Below are 20,683 nucleotides of genomic sequence, written 5' to 3' on the forward strand. Positions count from 1 at the left end.
AGTTTGGTGTGTGTGTGCGTAGGTTTGTTTTGTGTGTGCGTGTGTGTGTGCGTGTGCGCGCATGCCTCCCTGTCCAAACAATGTGTCTCTAGTTTGGTGTGTGTGTAGGTTTGTTTTGCATGTGTGTGTGCCTATGTGTGTGTGTGTGCGCTCTACCCTGTCCAGACAATGTGTCTCTAGTTTGGTGTGTGTGCTTACATGTGTTTGTGAGGGCTTGTTTTGTGTGTAAACGTGTGCTTTGCCGTGTCCAGACAGCCTGTCACTAGTTTGGTGTGTGTATACGAGGACACACACACGCACACACACACACACAGGGATGAGCTCAGTTTGGCATCTCAGTATCAGGATTTATACAGCATAATAATAACACAAAACTAATAATGTATTTTATCTGTAAAACACTTTCCATCACAATAAAGAAAGAAGGTTTTAACTCGTCTTTTTTAATCCCAGGCGGGGTATCGGTAACAGGTAGATCTTCTAGCTGTATGATGATAGAGCCACACACTGAAAATGTATAATACAATAAGCATTACATTTAACATGCATATGACAACATTGTCTACGTAGTTGTTAAACGTTAATTTCATAGTAAAGTCTTTACATTCGTCGATGAGCACTAGGGCTTCGTAGACAATTTCATCACCTATACCGGAGAAAGCTGGATGCCTGTTAACATAAGAAAAAACGTTTCAAAATAAGAGTACATGTAACACAGAACATCTCAAATAAAGATATTCTGTGGAAAAGAGAAAGCAAGTACATATCGCTCTCCCGGGCCTGGGCCATGTCGCCTTGTTTTCGAGTCGTCGGTCAGAGCGTTTGAAAACGAACTGAGCTTGTAACTAGCAGATTGTCGAATCTAACCCACGCACACTGTACTACGAGACACTACATAACAATGAACGTTACATTTGCATCACTAGACACCAGTTTGGGCGGTGGTCTTGAAACTGCATCATACTCGCAGATTCTGTATTTGTCACGACACATCTTGTGTTGGACTTTTCCACATATACCACAGGGCAATGATCTGGGGTCCTGGTCACAGCTCAGAGGTGCACACGGTACCACACTTCTACGTAGAGCTTTCCTGAATCCAACACTTCTACGTAGGGCTTTCCTGAATCCAACACTTCTACGTAGGGCTTTCCTGAATCCAACACTTCTACGTAGGGCTTTCCTGAATCCAACACTTCTACGTGGGGCTTTCCTGAATCCAACACTTGTAGAAGCATCATCTTCTGTCTCACACACCATAGATTCTTCCACGCTTGCACTTTTCTCCTCTAGATGTCAGCTTGCCAGAATCTTGTAGCATTTGTTGGTATTATGCTAAACAAACACGCCATCATGATTATCCTCCTCATCCCCGTCACACTTTTGATACGCTTCGTAACAACACAGATTTAAGCAGCTCATTTGATTCTCTCACGTCCTGTCTTTTCACTAGTTACAGGCAATTTATGATCTTCTTGACAGATGATGCATACCCTTGGATGAAATATCATCCTCTGCCATTGAGTCAACAACAAACAACATGGTGATCAATATCTTAGATGCCTGGTTCATACAGATGTTCATGTATGTAACATTATTCAACTATAACTTAAAGTTAATAGTTAACCTGCCCAAAATTTCAGCATAGAACAACACTGGGCTGAAAATCTAGATTCTGTAACGTTATTACTTACTTATGATGGAGATTCCACTACTTGCTCCATGTAAACAAATGAATGATCACAAATGCATTGGTGGTATTCTTTTGCTTGTTGCTCGGGCTTTGTGGGAGTTAAACATGAGCCAGTCGACTTATTAATGCTGCTAAGACCCCTGTACATGTGGAAACAAACCCCTTATGGCTGTTTGAATGCCCCTCCTCCTACTCGGGAGATCGGGGAAAGTTTCGATTTTGCGGAAAGTATCAATTTTGCTCCATGATTCGGGTCAGTTCTAAGTTGGCCCATGCTTCACCCTTCCACCAGGTGTTATGTAAATCGGTCTGGTAGTTTTTGCGTAACCCTTCTAACAGACGGACGATCAAACAAAGCAACACACAAACAAAGCAACACACAAACAAAGCAACACACAAACAAAGCAACACACACCACTAAAACATGAGCTCTCCCCCTGCGCTGGGGTGGAGCGCAGCGGGGTGGGGGGGATGATGGATGTTCTTCTGACTGCTTTGAATTTGATTTTGCTGTAGATGTGTGACCCAGAGGTGGAAGCGTGTGAGAGAAAGTTCTTGCAACTGATCCAAACCCTTTTAGAGGATCAAGATGAGAAGACATATTTCTTCCAGGTGGGTCTATGATAAATAAAAACATCTTTGCACACCTTATGAAGTGTTGAGAAACGGCTATCTAGCAACATCCCGAAGAGTGTGGAACAGCTGTGCAATAATAACAGGAGCAACTACATTTTTTCAGTGAATTGTCGTACATCTAGATGTCGTGTCCCTTGTATCCTAGAGGGTTTTTCCTGAGGCTTTTGGCCCCAAATATGATTGGGAACTGCAGACCCTGGTGTGGGAGTTCCTCTCCAGGCTGGAGCAGCTGCTTTCAACACAGACCTTTGAGCAGGTAGGCAGTCTGCTCACATCTTTGCTTATAGATTCAACCAATGTAGAACTTGGGATCCAAATTGTAAATGTGACAATTGTCTTATACAAAGTAAGTGATTTTTTCAGTACTACAGTAGTGAATAGCTAGCCATACTGGATGTACTGTTCTGTATGCTGCACTAAATTCCAGTTTGTGGAGTAAATCAAAGATGGATGATGGTCTATTTATTTTCAGTTGGTTCTGCAATGATGTTGTCTAAACTCTTGTGACCACCAAACCACAATTTGCCAAACTGTATATTTAAGCTCAGCTCTAGTGGGTTTGACAAGGAAACACTCACGTCACACAATGTGGACCAGAGTTTAGTGCCCTGCATGTCTACATTTAGCACTACTTACATTAGCCTTGTTTTAAAAAAAATAAATGAAATTCAAGTATTCACACTTGTAGGTTTCAGAGCTAACCTGTTGTAGCTAAACCTGGCCCCGACACTTAACCTGTTCTCTTCTTCATTCAGACTAGCTCTTTGCTCAGCTCTGCGTCCTCTGACCTGGAGGAATGTATGCACTGTGTGTCTCGCCCTCAGCCCCTGAAAACACTGCTCAAGTACAAAAGACATCAAGGACACCTGGTTACTAATAGTGAGCATCTTGTTATATAAAGTACCAGTGTTTATTAACTTCTGCTTGTACAATATGATGTCTGTATCTGCTAAGATTAGAATTGGTTCCTGGCTGTAGTGGCATCATATCTCGGCCTATTGTTTTATTATACAATGTTGGTGGGGAAAGTGTAGGAAGCTTGAGGAAGTGATGATCTGACAAGAACACAGAGTCTTTATTCAATCCAACACTGATGTCTCACTCCACCCTGTTCCCCAGTGACTTCCCCACTGGCCTGTTTGTCTTTCTGGTATTATTTGATATTCACCTTGGCCCAATCCCAAACCAGCCCCTACCCTCTCCCACTCCACCACCGAGTGTCACTCCAAATCCACTTTCACTCGCAGCGTTGGAGGGCATCTCAAATTGAGGGGGAGGGTATATAAATGGACCGGGCTCACCACTCGACCGGGACAGACCGAAACATGGAAGCAGCCGTCACCATGGCATATTTAGGTGATTTATGGGAAAAAATATTTAATTATAATAAAAAATATAAATCACTATAATTGAATACATTGAGAAATTATCAAAAATTCACATGGAGATATGTTTTTGCAAATTAACTATATTGTGCACGCTATTTTAGGGTTTGACAGTCCACTCGCAATCCAAACGCATTCCACACTAATTGGTTTGGGATGGCCCTTAATATGGCGAATCTCTGCTGAACATGCAAACAGAGGGGGAGTGAACAGGGTGAGGAGGTTGAGGTGCTTTGAGATTGGGCGCTTGTCTCGTTTCAGTTAACCCTTCGCTCCCTGCCCTTGTGTGTCTGTGTGATTGTCTACACCTGTCCCTCGTCTTGATAAGTCTCACCTGCAGCTCCTTCCCTCGTTAGGCCCCTCTTACTTTAGGCACCAGCCCAGATCGTTTGTTTCTCTGTCGGTTCATTGTCATGTCGTGTGTTTTCTGTGTTTACTGGACTTTTCCCTTCCTGAACCTTGAATATTCTCCTTTTGTTTTGGACCTGTTGAGAATGCCTGGGATCTTGGTAACTTTTCTGTTTTTATGCAACCTACCCCTGCTGCTACACGCAGCTAACCTGACAACTGAGCTTTAAATGTACCTCACATTAGAAACTGCCTTCCCTTTTGGAAAATGTCTTTGTCTCACAATTTTTCTTACAGATGTATGAAAGTCGTGCACATCAGCAAAAACATGCAGATGATTGACAGCCCGGGGATCGTGGCATGTCAGTCCAACCCGCCGGCGTCCATGGCCCTGAGGAGTCTGCAGGTGGAGGAGAAGCAGGAGAGCGTGCTGGAAGCCGTCAAGTCCCTCCTCAGACAATGTGACAAACAGCAGGTGAGAGGGACTCAGATGATGGCCCAGTGGGATTCGTGAATGAGCTTGATCAGAAGCGGTGGTTTGTCTGTGCTGCTCTGATTTATTTTCAAATCCAAACTGTTTAGATGGTGCCCATCGTGCACATTGGATTATAAAGTGCTGAATTAAGTTTCAAACTAGTTTGTCTGGTCTTCATGTTTTCATCTGGCTGTGTGACATGAAATGTGATGTGCTTTTGTCTTTAAAGATTATGCTCCAGTACAATGTTCCAGACTTCAGAAACTCCTTGGGGTTTTTAACTTGTTTTGCCAAGAAACGAGGATTTCTGCAGAAGGGCGGAGTTCCTAACGCGGAGAAGGCTGCTACTGCCTTCCTCAGTGATTGGACTGGGTGAGGGTCATCAACTCCATCCATCTACCTAGCATGAAGGTTATTCTGTCTGTCAGCATGGAAATGAGGACAATAACGTAGGACTCGAATTCATAGTGAAGACTTCATATCCAACTCTGATCCTAATGCTGATTGAGACGATTAGCTTGTATTCATCTAGTAGTTGCTCTTGCACAGTCAGTTATGAGTACTGTAGTCTGTGCCCCATAACTTTCTCATTCCCCTACAATCTCCTCAGAGCAAAGCTGAGCTACTACTGCGAAGCCCCTGAGAAGCCCAGCCTCCCCACGTACCTGTGTGACGCCACCGTAGCTCAGATGCAGAAGGGCTGGGACCTGGACAAGCTGAGGACAGCCAACCAAGAGACTCTGAACAGTATGTCCCTTCATACAATGATACTCTCCATATATACAGTTGTACATACGGTTGCCGTTGAAGAGGCATCGGACATGTGAGAGCGTCTTGCTGGTCCTCAGACTATCTAACCAGTAGATGAATGATCAAGTCAGATGTTGGAACTGTGACTGACGCTCATCTCCTGTCTCAGGTGTGAAGTTTCCTGACAAGGCGAGCAGCATCGGTTTCACCTCTAAAGGCCCCACAGCAGGTCTACTGACCCCAGCAGGTCTACTGACCCCAGCAGGCGTACTGACCCCAGCAGGTCTACTGACCCCAGCAGGCGTACTGACGGAGACGCATGTCCCTGAGGAAAGATCTGCTCCTACAGAGCTCAATGAGATGGAGAGAAATGGAGAGGTAGGTAACTCAACGATGACCTTTTCTATGGACCAGATAGTGTTGAGTGTCATCTGCACCTAAGGGTGGGTGTTGGCGTTTCCCTGGCATCACCATCCTGATCATGAGCTCACAATCTGCTTCTCTCCATGGGTCAGTCTTACCTCCCACCCGTTATCTACTGTAACTAGTATAGTAAAAGTAACTGTCTAATGTAGGGCAGTTTGATACAATGACTTTACAGAGGCATTTTCGTAAAGATGGCTGCTGCTATTGTGGAATGTGCTGTTGAATCTGCTATTGTGACAATGTTAAACAAACTGGATGCAATATTTTGCTATAAAAAAAATAAACCTTGACTGCATTTAAGTTTTTGTTGATAAGATGTTTGCCGTAGGCCTACTTGGTAAAAGCTTATTTTACCAACTGGCAACATAGTGAAAACCGTTTCTTCCTCTGACTGGTTGTAGGTCTATCCAATTGCACCCTGAGGCATTTTGGTCTGCGCCTGTTGATAATGCCACTTGGAAATTGAAAATGAGTTGCCAGATAAACATTTGTGAATTGGTCTGGTGATGCCAGGCTGTGTAAGATGAGGATAAAAACAAGTGAGGACTTGCATTTCAAGTTCTATTCCAAGTGCTGGATTTGACCAGTATGTTTGATTATAGCCTTTAGATGCTGATCAGGAGTGTGTAGAAGAGGAAGTGACGGATGAAATGGAGACATCACAGACGACGCCAGTAACTGGTAAGTTACAATGCAATAACTTCAATCCCTTTTGTACTAAAGTGAGTGTTTGAACAAATCTTTATACAGTATTATTCCTTCTTACAGATGAATCGGCAAAAGGGAGGTTCCATTCAGTCTGCATCAACCTGACTTCTGACCAGGCTGGTGATGAGTAGGACTTCTGACCAGGCTGGTGATGAGTAGGACTTCTGACCAGGCTGGTGACGAGTAGGACTTCTGACCAGGCTGGTGATGAGTGGGACTTCTGACCAGGCTGGTGATGAGTAGGACTTCTGACCAGGCTGGTGATGAGTAGGACTTCTGACCAGGCTGGTGATGAGTAGGACTTCTGAACAGTGACTTTACATCTTAACTCGAATACATCATCTCAAACTTGAATGCATCTTCTCAAACACAACAGCTCGGATGTGGTTTCTTCCGTGTCTCATCAAATAGTTAGTTTTAGTAAGAATTCTTATAACTAAAACCTAAGCGCTACTTTGCTGTAATGCCATTTCAATAATTTACGGTCTGTCTTGACAACTTTGCCATGTTTCTGGCATTCATACGGTTTCTCTCTGGATACTTCTATGGCAAACTAAACCCCTACTCACTAAAAGCTTTGTCACATTTCTGGCACTGATATGGTTTCTCTCCTTTGCGGATTCTTCTGTGGTTCAGTAAGTCTTATGACTAAAAGCTTTGTCACATTCCTCACACTGATATGGTTTCTCTCCTGTATGGTTTCTCTCCTGTATGGATTCTTCTATGTTTTCTCTCCTGTATGGATTCTTCTATGAGCAACTACAGTATCTGTTTCTTTACCTACCGGCATCATTTCATCAGTACATTTCAAGACATTTACCTGTATATTTGAAAGCCTTTTTTACCCAAGGTAAATTTGTAAAATGTTATGATGTGGATTACTGTGTACAGTCAATACAATAAATAATCCTGCTCCGTCTATTGCCTCAATTCAACCTTTTCTTTTTTTTATAAAATGTGTTATGGGTAATATGATCCTAATACTGCATTAAAATACTAATATACCAGATGACAGGTTAATATAGAGACATTGACAAGCAAAGCTTATAAAATCTCATACAAAAAGATGACATTTAAATAGATATTTACCTAAGCGTATAAAAACATCCTGATCAGTAGTGACATCAAGTTGAAGTGACCTAGGACTGCTTGTTTTAACATGATAAAAAAATACCCATTTGATCTGTTGCACAAGTAATGATACCACATGGTTTGTAATGACTAAATCCATAAGTAAACCGCATGATGCTGAATGTAAGGTGTTGTGGAGAAATGCTGATGTAAAAACATGTATGGTAAGACTAGGTAAAATGCAAAAAATCTGGTATGTAACAAAGATAAGGATTGAGGAGATGGGCAGCTGTAGGTTTAAGGAAATTGTGTTCTTGGAAAAAGGTCCTGTTTAAATAGGAACACTTGATTTAACAGTAATCTGGTAAAGGGACTTTTGGAATGGGTTTGCATCAATGTGCTTTATTGAGAAGTCACTTGTTGGGAACCTGGGATATTCAACACTACTGTTGATTGCCAAGTATCTACTGATGTCTACTCATGTTTCTGGATAGGGTGAATTTACCTGTGGGGTCTGGAGTATACCACTTGTCCCATATGTGGGGTCTGGAATATACCACTTGTCCCATATGTGGGGTCTGGAATATACCACTTGTCCCATATGTGGGTAAATGAGGAAGCCCCTCCCCAGGGCGTGTAATGTTCCTTCCACCTGAGGGGCTTGAGAGTTCACAAACTGGAGGGAGCAGCTGTTTCCAGCACCAGTAGCCCTGGAGGAAAAGTGAATATTACTGTAGTCAAAAGAAGGTGCATATGAAGACGGGTGTTTCACAAGACGCATCAGCCTGGACACAAGGTGCTTGACCGACCACACGGGGTCAATGCAGGAGGAGTGTTTGTAGAAGACTATAGGGGAGGGGCTGTGATGCTGTCTGCCAGGGTCTTACTGTAAAGATCATCCATGGTGAGAGATGACAGTTGAAAAGAACGATTAACACATTATTTCTAAAATGAGAAAAAAGGGCTCAATGTGGATATGGTCACGCGGTTACCTTTTCTTTGTGCAGTGTTATAATTCATACAGGATACGAGAGATGATCTTTGGCTCTTTGAGGACACAGACTACTTTACAAATCTCCATTAGATGGATTAAGTGTGAGTTAAAGTTTGTCATTGTGCAGGAGACACGTACCATGTACAACTGTGAATGAGAGACTTCATGACAAACTTGGTGACCTACCGGAAAACGACTGCACCCCCCTAATTGAGGAAAGCAAAGTCTAACATGGACCCAATTCAGTACTAACATCTGATGACCTCTACTTCAAAGCCTGAAAGGTTTGTCATTCTAACATTTTGCATTCCAGACAAAAAAATATTACCTAGTGTGGTAAGATCGTCACTACTGTGCTGTTTACAGAAAAGAAAAAAATGTTCACAGTCAGGATGTGGAACACAATGTTGGGCTTTTGACTGTTCTGGGAGACACTTAATGGCGGCCACCACAGCACCAAGTCTCTCCAGAGCTGCACTGGTAACCCCTGGGATCTCCTGCCCAGCTCCCATTATAAAGTCCTTGGTTCCAGCAGGGCCCAACCACACCACCAGCCACAGAATCCGTTTCAACATTCAAGATTTCTTTGTCACATGTAATATACGGTGTAGTCACAGTGAAATGTTGCTGTCGTCACCAATATTATGATCAATACAGATGAACTCCAATACTCAATTTACAAATGACACATTTACAAGTTACAAATTTACAAATTACACAAGAAGTTTACAATTTCTATACAGTATACAGATAAGGGTCAGATAAAGATACAGCCCAAGAACCAAGGATGGTGCCTTGACATGATTCAGAGAGATTCTGTACCATTCCAAGAAGCAAGCTGTTGGAGTATAGCTTTTGATCAACTGCAGCTTTATTAACAAAATGTTAGTTGTGTTATAATTATTATTAGTACTAGTACTACTACTAGTATTATGTTTGTGTGATGTGTTATACGGTATTATTATGTTTCCCCTCCTATCAGATCTCTGATTGGCTATTGGCTGACCAATCAGCTACGCCCCCGCTTCATACTCTGCAGACTGTGTGCAGAGTGAACAGACGTCCAGGCTGAGAGGAGTGTGACTTAGTGCTGCACACCAACCAGAAAATGGAAGGTTTTGAGGAGGAAGAAGGTAATTCTTGATATGTGTTTCATAGGATTTAGCTAGTCCAACTCTCGCTTGGTAGATAGCTTGCCAATTCAGCCACTGCAATACACAGCATGTCAGTTATGTCTGTTGACCCCAGCCAGCCAGCTCGTTAGCAGCTAGTCTAGTCTTGTATTGTGAAACCCACCTACTAGCTAGCTTGCTAACATTTATGTTGGTATTTGCTTTTGAATTATTAGTGCAGTTCATCAGCTTAATCAGCTTAGAACAAACAATGTAGCTGACTTGCTATATTGTGCGGAGATATGCAACAAAGGGTTGGAAATGTACATTTCATTGTACAGTAAGTTAGCTATGTAGCATGGCTTTAAATCAGTCACATGTTCCTCAAACTAACATTTTCATTACATGTTGAATGGCTATAAAACACACTAACTTGTTCTGAGAGAAATAACTTTTTCTACGGGCGATATGCCTGGAATGTGCATCAGTGCATCATGTAACATCAGTGCATCATGTAACATCAGTTCATTCCTCCCACAGGTCTCCCTCTGTCCTCCCTGCGTCTCCCTCTGTCCTCCCTGCGTCTCCCTCTGTCCTCCCTGCGTCTCCTGGTGTCCCCGGTGCAGCTGGCCAGTGCGGCTCTGTGGAGGGTCATGGAGAGGAGAGACGTGCTCAACTACGGGCTGCTGGAGGAGTTCGTCTCCACCGTGTTGGAGATGGTTCCTGATCTGATCAGTTACAGAGAACGAGTTCAACTGATCATGGGGCTGCGAGCACGGGTAAGAGACGGTGTTGGCAGCAGAAGAAACTGTGTCCTGGTTTTGGGGGTTTAGGATGGGACTAGTCTCAAGCTTGGAATAGTCAACCTAAAGTTGGGAGCCTCTAAAATGGGCTATACAAATAAGACAAATATAATTTGGTGCAAATCAATTAAATGTATTGGGTAGATCTCTGAAGCTCGAAACCTTGTTTGGAGTGATGCCGTTCTCAACTTTGGTGTAAAATGATTTGTCCTGTTTTTGTCAATAGCTCATTCTGGAGCTGTTGTGTCTGAGTGATGATCTGGCCGACCTGGAGACCATTGAGCCACACCTGATCAGAATGAGGACCTGTATGACCGCTCTTGGGGATGAGGAAGTGAGTTTTTTGGGATTGTGTTTAGATATTTTTGGGGCATTTCTGCTTTAGTAGTATATTAGAGGGTGGTTTGCATAGATTATGCAAATTGTGCCCCCAGGGGTTATGAGCGTGTGTGTGTATGCGCACGCGCGCTTGACTTTCCTGTCCAGACAATGTGTCTCTAGTTTGGTGTGTGTGTGCGTAGGTTTGTTTTGTGTGTGCGTGTGTGTGTGCGTGTGCGCGCATGCCTCCCTGTCCAAACAATGTGTCTCTAGTTTGGTGTGTGTGTGTAGGTTTGTTTTGCATGTGTGTGTGCCTGTGTGCATGTGTGTGTGTGTGCGCTCTACCCTGTCCAGACAATGTGTCTCTAGTTTGGTGTGTGTGCTTACATGTGTTTGTGAGGGCTTGTTTTGTGTGTAAACGTGTGCTTTGCCGTGTCCAGACAGCCTGTCACTAGTTTGGTGTGTGTATACGAGGACACACACACACGCACACACACACACACAGGGATAAGCTCAGTTTGGCATCTCAGTATCAGGATTTATACACCATAATAATAACACAAAACTAATAATGTATTTTATCTGTAAAACACTTTCCATCACAATAAAGAAAGAAGGTTTTAACTCGTCTTTTTTAATCCAAGGCGGGGTATTGGTAACGGGTAGATGTTCTAGCCGTATGATGATAGATCCACACACTGAAAATGTATAATACAATAAGCATTACATTTAACATGCATATGACAACATTGTCTACGTAGTTGTAAAACGTTAATTTCATAGTAAAGTCTTTACATTCATCGACTGCGCTAGGGCTTCGTAGACAATTTCATCACCTATACCGGAGAAAGCTGGATGCTTGTTAACATAAGAAAAAGCGTTTCAAAATAAGAGTACATGTAACACAGAACATCTCAAATAAAGATATTCTGTGGAAAAGAGAAAACAAGTACATACCACTCTCCCGGGCCTGGGCCATGTCGCCTTGTTTTCGAGTCATCGGTCAGAGCGTTTGGAAACGAACTGAGCTTGTAACTAGCAGATTGTCGAATCTAACCCACGCACACTACTACGAGACACTACATAACAATGAACATTACATGTGCATCACTAGACACCAGTTTGGGCGGTGGTCGTGAAACTGCATCATACTCGCAGATTCTGTATTTGTCATGACACATTTTGTGTTGGACTTTTCCACATATACCACAGGGCAATGATCTGGGGTCCTGGTCACAGCTCGGAGGTGCACACGGTACCACACTTCTACGTAGGGCTTTCCTGAATCCAACACTTCTACGTAGGGCTTTCCTGAATCCAACACTTCTACGTAGAGCTTTCCTGAATCCAACACTTCTACGTAGAGCTTTCCTGAATCCAACACTCCTACATAGGGCTTTCCTGAATCCAACACTTGTAGAAGCATCATCTTCCGTCTCACACACCATAGATTCTTCCACGCTTGCACTTTTCTCCTCAATAGATGTCAGCTTGCCAGAATCTTGTAGCATTTGTTGGTATTATGCTAAACAAACACGCCATGATGATTATCCTCCTCGTCATCCCCGTCACACTTTTGATACGCTTCGTAACATCACAGATTTTAGCAGCTCGTTTGATTCTCTCACGTCCTGTCTTTTCACTAGTTACAGGCAATTTATGATCTTCTTGACGGATGATGCATACCCTTGGATGAAATATCATCCTCTGCCATTGAGTCAACAACAAACAACATGGTGATCAATATCTTAGATGCCAGGTTCATACAGATGTTCATGTATGTAACATTATTCAACTATAACTTAAAGTTAATAGTTAACCTGCCCAAAATTTCAGCATAGAACAACACTGGGCTGAAAATCTAGATTCTGTAACGTTATTACTTACTTATGATGGAGATTCCACTACTTGCTCCATGTAAACAAATGAATGATCACAAAAGCATTGGTGGTATTCTTTTGCTTGTTGCTCGGGCTTTGTGGGAGTTAAACATGAGCCAGTCGACTTATTTATGCTGCTAAGACCCCTGTACATGTGGAAACAAACCCCTTATGGCTGTTTGAATGCCCCTCCCCCTACTCGGGAGATCGGGGAAAGATTCGATTTTGTGGAAAGTATCAATTTTGATACCGCTCCATGATTCGGGTCAGTTCTCAGTTGGCCCATGCTTCACCCTTCCACCAAGTTTTATGTAAATCAGTCTGGTAGTTTTTGCGTAACCCTGCTAACAGACGGACGACCAAACAAAGCAACACACAAACAAAGCAACACACACCACTAAAACATGAGCTCTCCCCCTGCGCTGGGGTGGAGCGCAGCGGGGTGGGGGGGATGATGGATGTTCTTCTGACTGCTTTGAATTTGATTTTGCTGTAGATGTGTGACCCAGAGGTGGAAGCGTGTGAGAGAAAGTTCTTGCAACTGATCCAAACCCTTTTAGAGGATCAAGATGAGAAGACATATTTCTTCCAGGTGGGTCTATGATAAATAAAAACATCTTTGCACACCTTATGAAGTGTGAGAAACGGCTATCTAGCAACATCCCGAAGAGTGTGGAACAGCTGTGCAGTAATAACAGGAGCAACTACATTTTTTCAGTGAATTGTCGTACATCTAGATGTCGTGTCCCTTGTATCCTAGAGGGTTTTTCCTGAGGCTTTTGGCCCCAAATATGATTGGGAACTGCAGACCCTGGTGTGGGAGTTCCTCTCCAGGCTGGAGCAGCTGCTTTCAACACAGACCTTTGAGCAGGTAGGCAGTCTGCTCACATCTTTGCTAATAGATTCAACCAATGTAGAACTTGGGATTCAAATTGTAAATGTGACAATTAGCTTATACAAAGTAAGTTATTTTTTCGGTACTACAGTAGTGAATAGCTAGCCATACTGTATGTACTGTTCTGTATGCTGCACTAAATTTCAGTTTGTGGAGTAAAGCAAAGTTGTTGATGGTCTATTTAGTTTCAGTTGGTTCTGCAATGATGTTGTCTAAACTCTTGTGACCACCAAACCACAATTTGCCAAACTGTATATTTAAGCTCAGCTCTAGTGGGTTTGACAAGGAAACACTCACGTCACACAATGTGGACCAGAGTTCAGTGCCCTGCATGTCTACATTTAGCACTACTCGCATTAGCCTTGTTTTAAAAAAAAAAAATGAAATTCAAGTATTCACACTTGTAGGTTTCAGAGCTAACCTGTTGTAGCTAAACCTGGCCCCGACACTTAACCTGTTCTCTTCTTCATTCAGACTAGCTCTTTGCTCAGCTCTGCTTCCTCTGACCTGGAGGAATGTATGCACTGTGTGTCTCGCCCTCAGCCCCTGAAAACACTGCTCAAGTACAAAAGACATCAAGGACACCTGGTTACTAATAGTGAGAATTTTGTTATATAAAGTACCAGTGTTTATTAACTGTTTCACTACACCGTTTTTCCAGCATAAGATTTTAAAATGACTCGAAAAAGAACCATCCCTTACCAAAAAAAGTATACTTAAAGTTCATTTTGTTAAGTAAATTTAAAGTATATATTCCCCAAGTATACTTTGTCGTAATTATACTAAGTGTTCTTTTAGTATACTTGTAAGTGTACTATTCCAATACTTCTTGGGACTAAATTGGCCCAATTTTAGAGAACTGGAGGTCTGGTACTCCAGTAGACTTTACAGTAAATGTATAGTTGTAACAATGGATTGTTAAAATCTGTAATTCACCAAATCCCTGAAAATGCCCTTAACTTCATAAGTACACAGTGCTGTATACTTGAAAGATGGTACACTGTGTTAGTCATTTTTAAACAAAAATGTGCACATAAAACCCTGCATGTTGTGCATGTATCAAACAGTGTTGTGTTTTAGTTGAAGTAGCCTATTTACCTCTGACAGGCCTTATGTAAAGATGCACAAAACCTTGAATGAAATGACAGGACCCTGTCTGTTCCCGTGTTTCCAGACACTCTTTATCATCTGCAGTGTGTGAAACGATGTCTTGCGGGAATCTGCACAATGTTAATCCAGAACATTCTAAACCGCCAATATGTTGTGACACTACCCCAGCTGCAAACTGGGAGCAGGGCAACATGTATAAATAGCTCTGTGTATTACTTTATCCTATCAAGCTCCTTACCACGCAATCTATCAGCATGGCAAAACATGCTCTGTGCCGCCCCCCTCGGGTCAGAGCCAGTCGGGGGTATGGGGGGGTATTCCTCTCCGGCCCACCAGTGTGTACCCTCCAGCCAAGACTCTAGCCCACCCAGGGGGAGGAGTTGTGGGGTGTGTCTGGGGTTCGTGACGTGGATAGTGGTGTGGCGCTGATACTGCGCCCTGGTCAGTGATCTCCGGACCACTCCCAGCACCCCCTGGAGAAGACCACGTGTCTCTAGCCCACCCAGGGGCCGAGTTGTGGCGTGGTGGCGACACTCCACCCCCTCGGATTGGAGCTGGTCGGGGTCACTGCAGTGACCTCTGACCCACCGCCATAAGCATTTTTATATAAATTGTTATGGCTGAAATATGAACATCCTATACACCTTGATCAAAAGATTAAGTATAAGTATAGGCCCAAAAATACTTTTCTGATTTCTTGTCAGTAAAAGCCAAATGTACTTAAGTATAAGTACAAGTATAGGCCAAATATACTTTTCTGTGTAGTTGTCAGTATAAGCCAAGGATACTTAACTATACTTTTGTTTAGTATATCTCTGATAAGTACATAAAGTAAACTGAAAGTATACTTTTTTGTTGTTTAAAAGAAGTATACTTATAGCACACTTGAATAAACTTTTTGGTAAGGGATGGTTTCCTAATGGTTTGAGTTTTGGACCTTCTAGAACCATTGACCATTGTACATATTCAAAATACGCAATGAAAGTGTATAAGTCACAAATGTCACTTTTTTCATGCAGAATGTGAAAAAAGTGGAGACGTTTAACTTCAAAAATGTAAAGCTATTAAATTTACAGATGGTGATGTGTGCGCTTTCATTGCGGATTGGCTGCCTACCGACTCTCAGGTCAGGAAGTTAAATGTACCTCCTTCTCTCCTCGTCTTTCTCCCTTCAGCCAAGTCCTCTTCTGTGGGCGACTGCATCCTCGGCTCTCTGTCTCTCTGCCTCTCAGAGAGAGGGGAGATGAACACTGGTTCAGAATCAATGTTTGCACCTGAACATTTCCCAAATGCTCCCGAAACCTTCACTGAGCAACACGAGGCACAGCAACAGGATGTGAAGATGACTCAGAGGGTGAGTGGGGATGATATTTATTACAATATGGAGGACAAGAGAGACCAGAGGTCAGAGAGGGGAGGCCAGTGGGTCGGTGATCTCTTTAAAGGAGCACCGACAGCCGTTTCTGGTAGTTGAATATCCAGACTCCTTTCTAAAATGTTTAAAAATGGTGCAACGTGCACAGCTCTCAAACAAGTAGCTCGGCCAAAAAATACGTCCTTCTTCACTCCGTTGTGTCATGTTGTCCTTCCAGCCCGTAGTGATTCTGCATCGACTAGAGGACATCAATATGCCACCATTACCAGCATCAGAACGCAGTCGTCTGCAGGCGAGACCAAGTGAGATGGGCTCCCGAGCCCTGAGCCCTGAACCAGACAGGTCACTGAGACTACTGAAGAAGATATCGAGGGAAAGGTACAGTAAGAAACACAGATTGAAGGTATTGTCTTAGGCACATTAACTGTATTTGAATTTTCAACTCCGTTTGTTTCAGATACAAACAAGCATTTCCATCTGCTCCGGAAAGGAATAATGACATCACACCCAGATCGGGCATTAAAGGTAAACATGTCATCCTGTACGAGATGGAGGTGGATTTTTTTTTTTTTTATTCTCAAAGCATCATATTAATGAAACATTTGTATTACACACACGTACACACAGACATACACCAGCCCACTTCCGGCTTTAGGCCTGGGCCATAGCAAACACACACCAGTATCTGCCATGTCTCTCCTATGATGCTTTTTTAGCCTCTCTTACTCTGAAATGTAATTTAATGTAATGTATTGCTTTATAAATGTTCTTAGCCGGTAGACAAACATACTCCAGGAGCTTGCTCGATCGCCTTGTTGAGAGGGGTCAGGGAAGAATTTTTACAGCTCACTTATCTGGCCCCTGGGTGATTACTGTTTTTTTGCTTCCCTCTGGAATATGTAGGCGTGGGTCGTATACCCACCTCCCTTGTTCTCTGTAAAGCGCATTGTGTTGCCTCTGGGTATGAAATGCGCTATACAAATAAAGCTTTGATTTGATATTATTTGTGTACACAAGTGGTAGATATGTCCCTTTTCTCCACCCATACTGTGTTATTTCTTCCCCAGGCGGCGCTCCTTGTACAGTTCACGTCTGCTCACATTGCCCGTTCTTTCACACCAAGCATGAGAAAATGCTCCAACACATAGAGAGGTTCCACCGAGAGCACCGTGGCCTTGTGGGTAAGAGGGAGAACAGACACCGCGCATCATCTTTGGACAAGGGCAGCGTTTCCTCTCCGTCCGTTGGACATGACGAGGAAAGTCCTCAGTCCTCAAACTCCTCCCCTCAAAGACTAGAAACCGCAAATGTCCGCTCCCCCTGGGCCTCAAAAGCCGCTAAATTCTCTAAATTCATCTGTCCTCTGTGTGAGAGGGGCATGTATAGTAAAGAGGGCCTGAAAAGGCACATGCATTTTCACACCGGTGCTTACAAGTGTTACCGTTGTTTGAGGAGGTTTTCGTCCCGCACTGATGTGAAGAGACACCTGCGAGGAAAAAAGGGTTGCAAGAAGGTTCTGGACATGGACTCTGATGACTGGCTTGAGACGACCTCTGATAGTCCACACATGAGCTTGACTATGACTGACGAGCGTCAGAAGGTGGAGGGAACCACGGATTATGGCGGGGAAAACGCCACAGAGATTACCCAATCATCTTCCTGCTCTGAAACCCACAGACCACAACATCATGACACCTCACTGCCAGAGCTGGATTCAAATATGGAGACAAAACACGTTCCCAGAAGATGCCGTGTATCTCGCAAGAAGGTAAATACTGTTTATATGAAACGGCGGGTTTTATTTAATGTGGGAAAGCGCTTAAGAAAAGAGGCCCTTTTTGTTTGTAAATTACTATTGTCTCAGGAGGCATCGAGGGCCCTATTTTAGTGCGGGTGGTAAGTGGTGTTATGACCCAGACCTGGTGAATTGCTTCCCTCTGTTGCAAACGGAATATTTCCTGCCTCCCCCGTGCCTGGCAGTTTCATGGTGCACAATAACACCATTTGCATGCCAGTGGGTTCAATAGGGGGCGTGACAATGACAATCGTTGGTTTGGTGCTACGTGAATTTGATATCAAATGAGTTTGCTTTCACATCCAATGAGACCGCCTCAACTCAAATGCTGGTACACTATTAATTTGGTGACTATTGATGTGGACATATGAACATAGGGCTATCTGAAATCACATTAGATTTTGACATATAGTGAATTTCCCCCCAATCCAATCCATGGGTAACTTGCAATCTGTAATCAATTAAGATTAAAAAAAACTAACCCAAGCATGTGGCTATTCAATACACGGACATGAAAGACTGAAGCCATCTCTACTATTCAGTAACATGCACATTGCACCTTAGGGCTGGGTTAAAAAAATAATAGATTAATTTGATCATTTGATTCAGAATCGATTCATGAATCCCAAAATCGATCTTTTGTTGAATGAATGAATGAATGAATAAATGAAGGAATGAATAGTTCATTAATTCATTCAATGATTCATTCATTCCTTCATTTTTGGAAATCAGTATCGATACCCAGCCCTAGTATTGATGTGTTGCATAACTTGGCAGTCATGTAATTAAGGTTACAGCATAAAAAAAAGAAGAAGGTTTTAGTAACACTAACCGAATCGATATTGAATCAAATCGAATTGAATCGTGATAATCGATTCTGAACCTTGTGAATCGGAATCGAATCGATTCTTGAAATTCGAATCGATACCCAGCCCTAATGCACCTGTTAAACACACGTATACGTTTATGTATGTGTTTGTATGCATTGTTTTTCTTCAGTGAAAGGGTTTTATTCTTCCCGTTTGCAGAGAGCGGAGTACGTATCTGTCCAGCGCCGGGGGTACCGTGACCGCCTCTACCGGCCGAGAGTGTCCTTCATCAGCCTGACGGAGGAGGAGTGCCTGCAGCAGCTGCATGTCTCCCGCCAGGTGGTCGCGGAGGTCTGCCGGCTCGTGGCGCCGCACATCGAAGGGAACCGGCCCGGGCCCTGCGCGCTCCCCGTCGCCGTGAAGGTGACCGTAGCCCTCGCCTTCTTCGCCACCGGCTCCATCCAGCACACCCTGGGTCTGTCGGCCGGCGTCGGGCAGACGGCCATCAGCTTGGCCGTACATGCGGTTTCCGCCAGTCTTGTCCGACACGCAAAAGAGTTCATCACTTTCCCAACGCCCGACAGCCAGCAGACAACTAAACAGGATTTTTACACGCAGTGTGGATTCCCCGGGGTCTTGGGTGCCATCGGGTGCACGCACGTGCATTTGCGTGCACCGTCTGATCACAGCGTCGCCTATTTGAATCGGATGGGGGTCACGTCCGTTAATATCCAGGTGGTGTGCGACGCTCACTCCAGGGTGACGCACGTGTTTGCCGATTCTCCCGGGTCCGCTCACAACTCCTTTGTCTTGGACAACTCCGTCATTCCTGCAGCCTTTCAGGGTGACGCTCCGCTGGATGGGTGGCTACTAGGGGACAACAGCTACCCGTTGAAACCGTGGCTGATCACGCCGTACGTCACGCCCACGACACCTTCGCAACGTGCTTTTAACAATCTTTTTGATTGGGCCAGATCAGCGATCGAGAGAACCTTCGGGATGTTAAGAATGCGTTTCCGATGTTTGGACGGGTCCGGCGGTGCGTTGAAGTACAGCCCTCAGAAAGTCGGCGCGTTTTTTGTGGCGTGCTGCATCCTTCACAACATGGCCGTGCGCCACGGATGTCACGTGGACGTCACGGAGGACGCGGTGCGGGACCTGAGGCGGGGGGAGGCGGAGCTGCATGAGGCGATAGACGGGGTGGAAGAGGCCCGGGAGGCGCTGGAGGTCAGGGACCGGTTGGCGGCGGAGCTGTTTCCCTAGTGAGCAGGACAGCTGCTTCTGCATGTGCATAAGAACGGCCACACAGGGAGGCCATGTCTGTGTGATCAATGTGGAAAGGGCCTCCAACGTAGACTGGATTGCTGCTTCATCAAAGCCTTCAGAGAGGTCATGGATGTGTAATGTTTGTGGTGCAACGTTGTTTCAATCAGGCGGACTGCATCATGTGTTCAGTCACACAGGAACGGCCATATATACACACACATGTGATAAAGCCTTCACACGCAGTAAGAACAGAAACAGACATGCAATCCATTCCGAAGACCGGCCATACAAATGTCTTTTGTGTAACAAAGCATTCAAGCAGTTCAAGCCATCTGAAAACACATTAGAAGTTGAAGAGATCCTGCTTTAAAGACATGTAGAAAATTGAACAATCTTGGAAGCCAGTGGCTTCAAGCCACAGTCTTTCCATACAAAATAGTAAAATGTTGTATTTTCCATGTCCCCGAACAGCCATTCTAGATGAGTGTTGATTTATATTTTTGAAAGAGGTTGGCGTGTTTTTTCTGTGTTTAGGTTTTAATTTTAAAGACATATCTAGGTGAGCCCGTTGGAAACGTGTAATAGAATTGTAGTGTAGGAATGCATAGAAAATTAGAGGTCCGAGGTCACAAGTCCAGGGGGAAATGTTTAGCACAATGTCAACTGTATTATATTGTTTTGAATATTTTAATAGAATTGTTTCACTGTTCAGTCCAAAAGATTGTTGGATTGCACACTTTCACCTGTGAATTGAGTTGCTTCGGACAGCATTTTTTCATTAAAGGGGAATGATTTACATAACTGTGGTTCTGATCCATCATCTCCAGCATTAGT

General features: G+C 43.8%; 2 protein-coding genes across 2 annotated transcripts in view; both read left to right on the forward strand.

Annotated features, from left to right (window-relative positions):
• The window catches only part of LOC311325472 (uncharacterized protein), a gene marked incomplete at its 3' end in the record, with an annotated part of 32,735 nt that extends 15,628 nt beyond the window's left edge, over positions 1-17,107 (forward strand). The window contains exons 19-32 of the mRNA XM_084458189.1: positions 2,475-2,585; positions 3,085-3,173; positions 4,360-4,537; positions 4,767-4,909; positions 5,148-5,284; positions 5,457-5,665; positions 10,225-10,377; positions 10,628-10,735; positions 13,096-13,191; positions 13,360-13,470; positions 13,969-14,092; positions 15,780-15,958; positions 16,197-16,357; positions 17,047-17,107. Coding sequence (XP_084314315.1) covers positions 2,475-2,585; positions 3,085-3,173; positions 4,360-4,537; positions 4,767-4,909; positions 5,148-5,284; positions 5,457-5,665; positions 10,225-10,377; positions 10,628-10,735; positions 13,096-13,191; positions 13,360-13,470; positions 13,969-14,092; positions 15,780-15,958; positions 16,197-16,357; positions 17,047-17,107 — 1,860 coding nt within the window. The remainder of the gene's footprint in view (positions 1-2,474; positions 2,586-3,084; positions 3,174-4,359; positions 4,538-4,766; positions 4,910-5,147; positions 5,285-5,456; positions 5,666-10,224; positions 10,378-10,627; positions 10,736-13,095; positions 13,192-13,359; positions 13,471-13,968; positions 14,093-15,779; positions 15,959-16,196; positions 16,358-17,046) is intronic.
• A 400-nt stretch (positions 17,108-17,507) lies between these two features.
• LOC311325649 (putative nuclease HARBI1) lies at positions 17,508-20,459 on the forward strand. Its single transcript, XM_084458375.1, has 2 exons — positions 17,508-17,747; positions 18,803-20,459. The coding sequence occupies exons 1-2, from the start codon at positions 17,547-17,549 to the stop codon at positions 19,844-19,846; spliced, it is 1,245 nt and encodes a 414-aa protein (XP_084314501.1). The 5' UTR covers positions 17,508-17,546; the 3' UTR covers positions 19,847-20,459.
• The last annotated feature ends 224 nt before the right edge of the window (positions 20,460-20,683 follow it).

The sequence above is a fragment of the Borostomias antarcticus genome (genome assembly GCF_949987555.1).
Source record: "Borostomias antarcticus genome assembly, chromosome: 24".
Classification (NCBI taxonomy): Eukaryota; Metazoa; Chordata; class Actinopteri; order Stomiiformes; family Stomiidae; genus Borostomias; species Borostomias antarcticus.

Coding starts and splice junctions, on each gene's coding strand:
- LOC311325649 (XM_084458375.1), top strand. CDS start 17,547: ATGAGCTTGACTATGACTGACGAGCGTCAGAAGGTGGAGGGAACCACG. Junction 17,748..18,802: donor GCCGTGTATCTCGCAAGAAG/GTAAATACTGTT, acceptor TCCCGTTTGCAG/AGAGCGGAGTACGTATCTGT.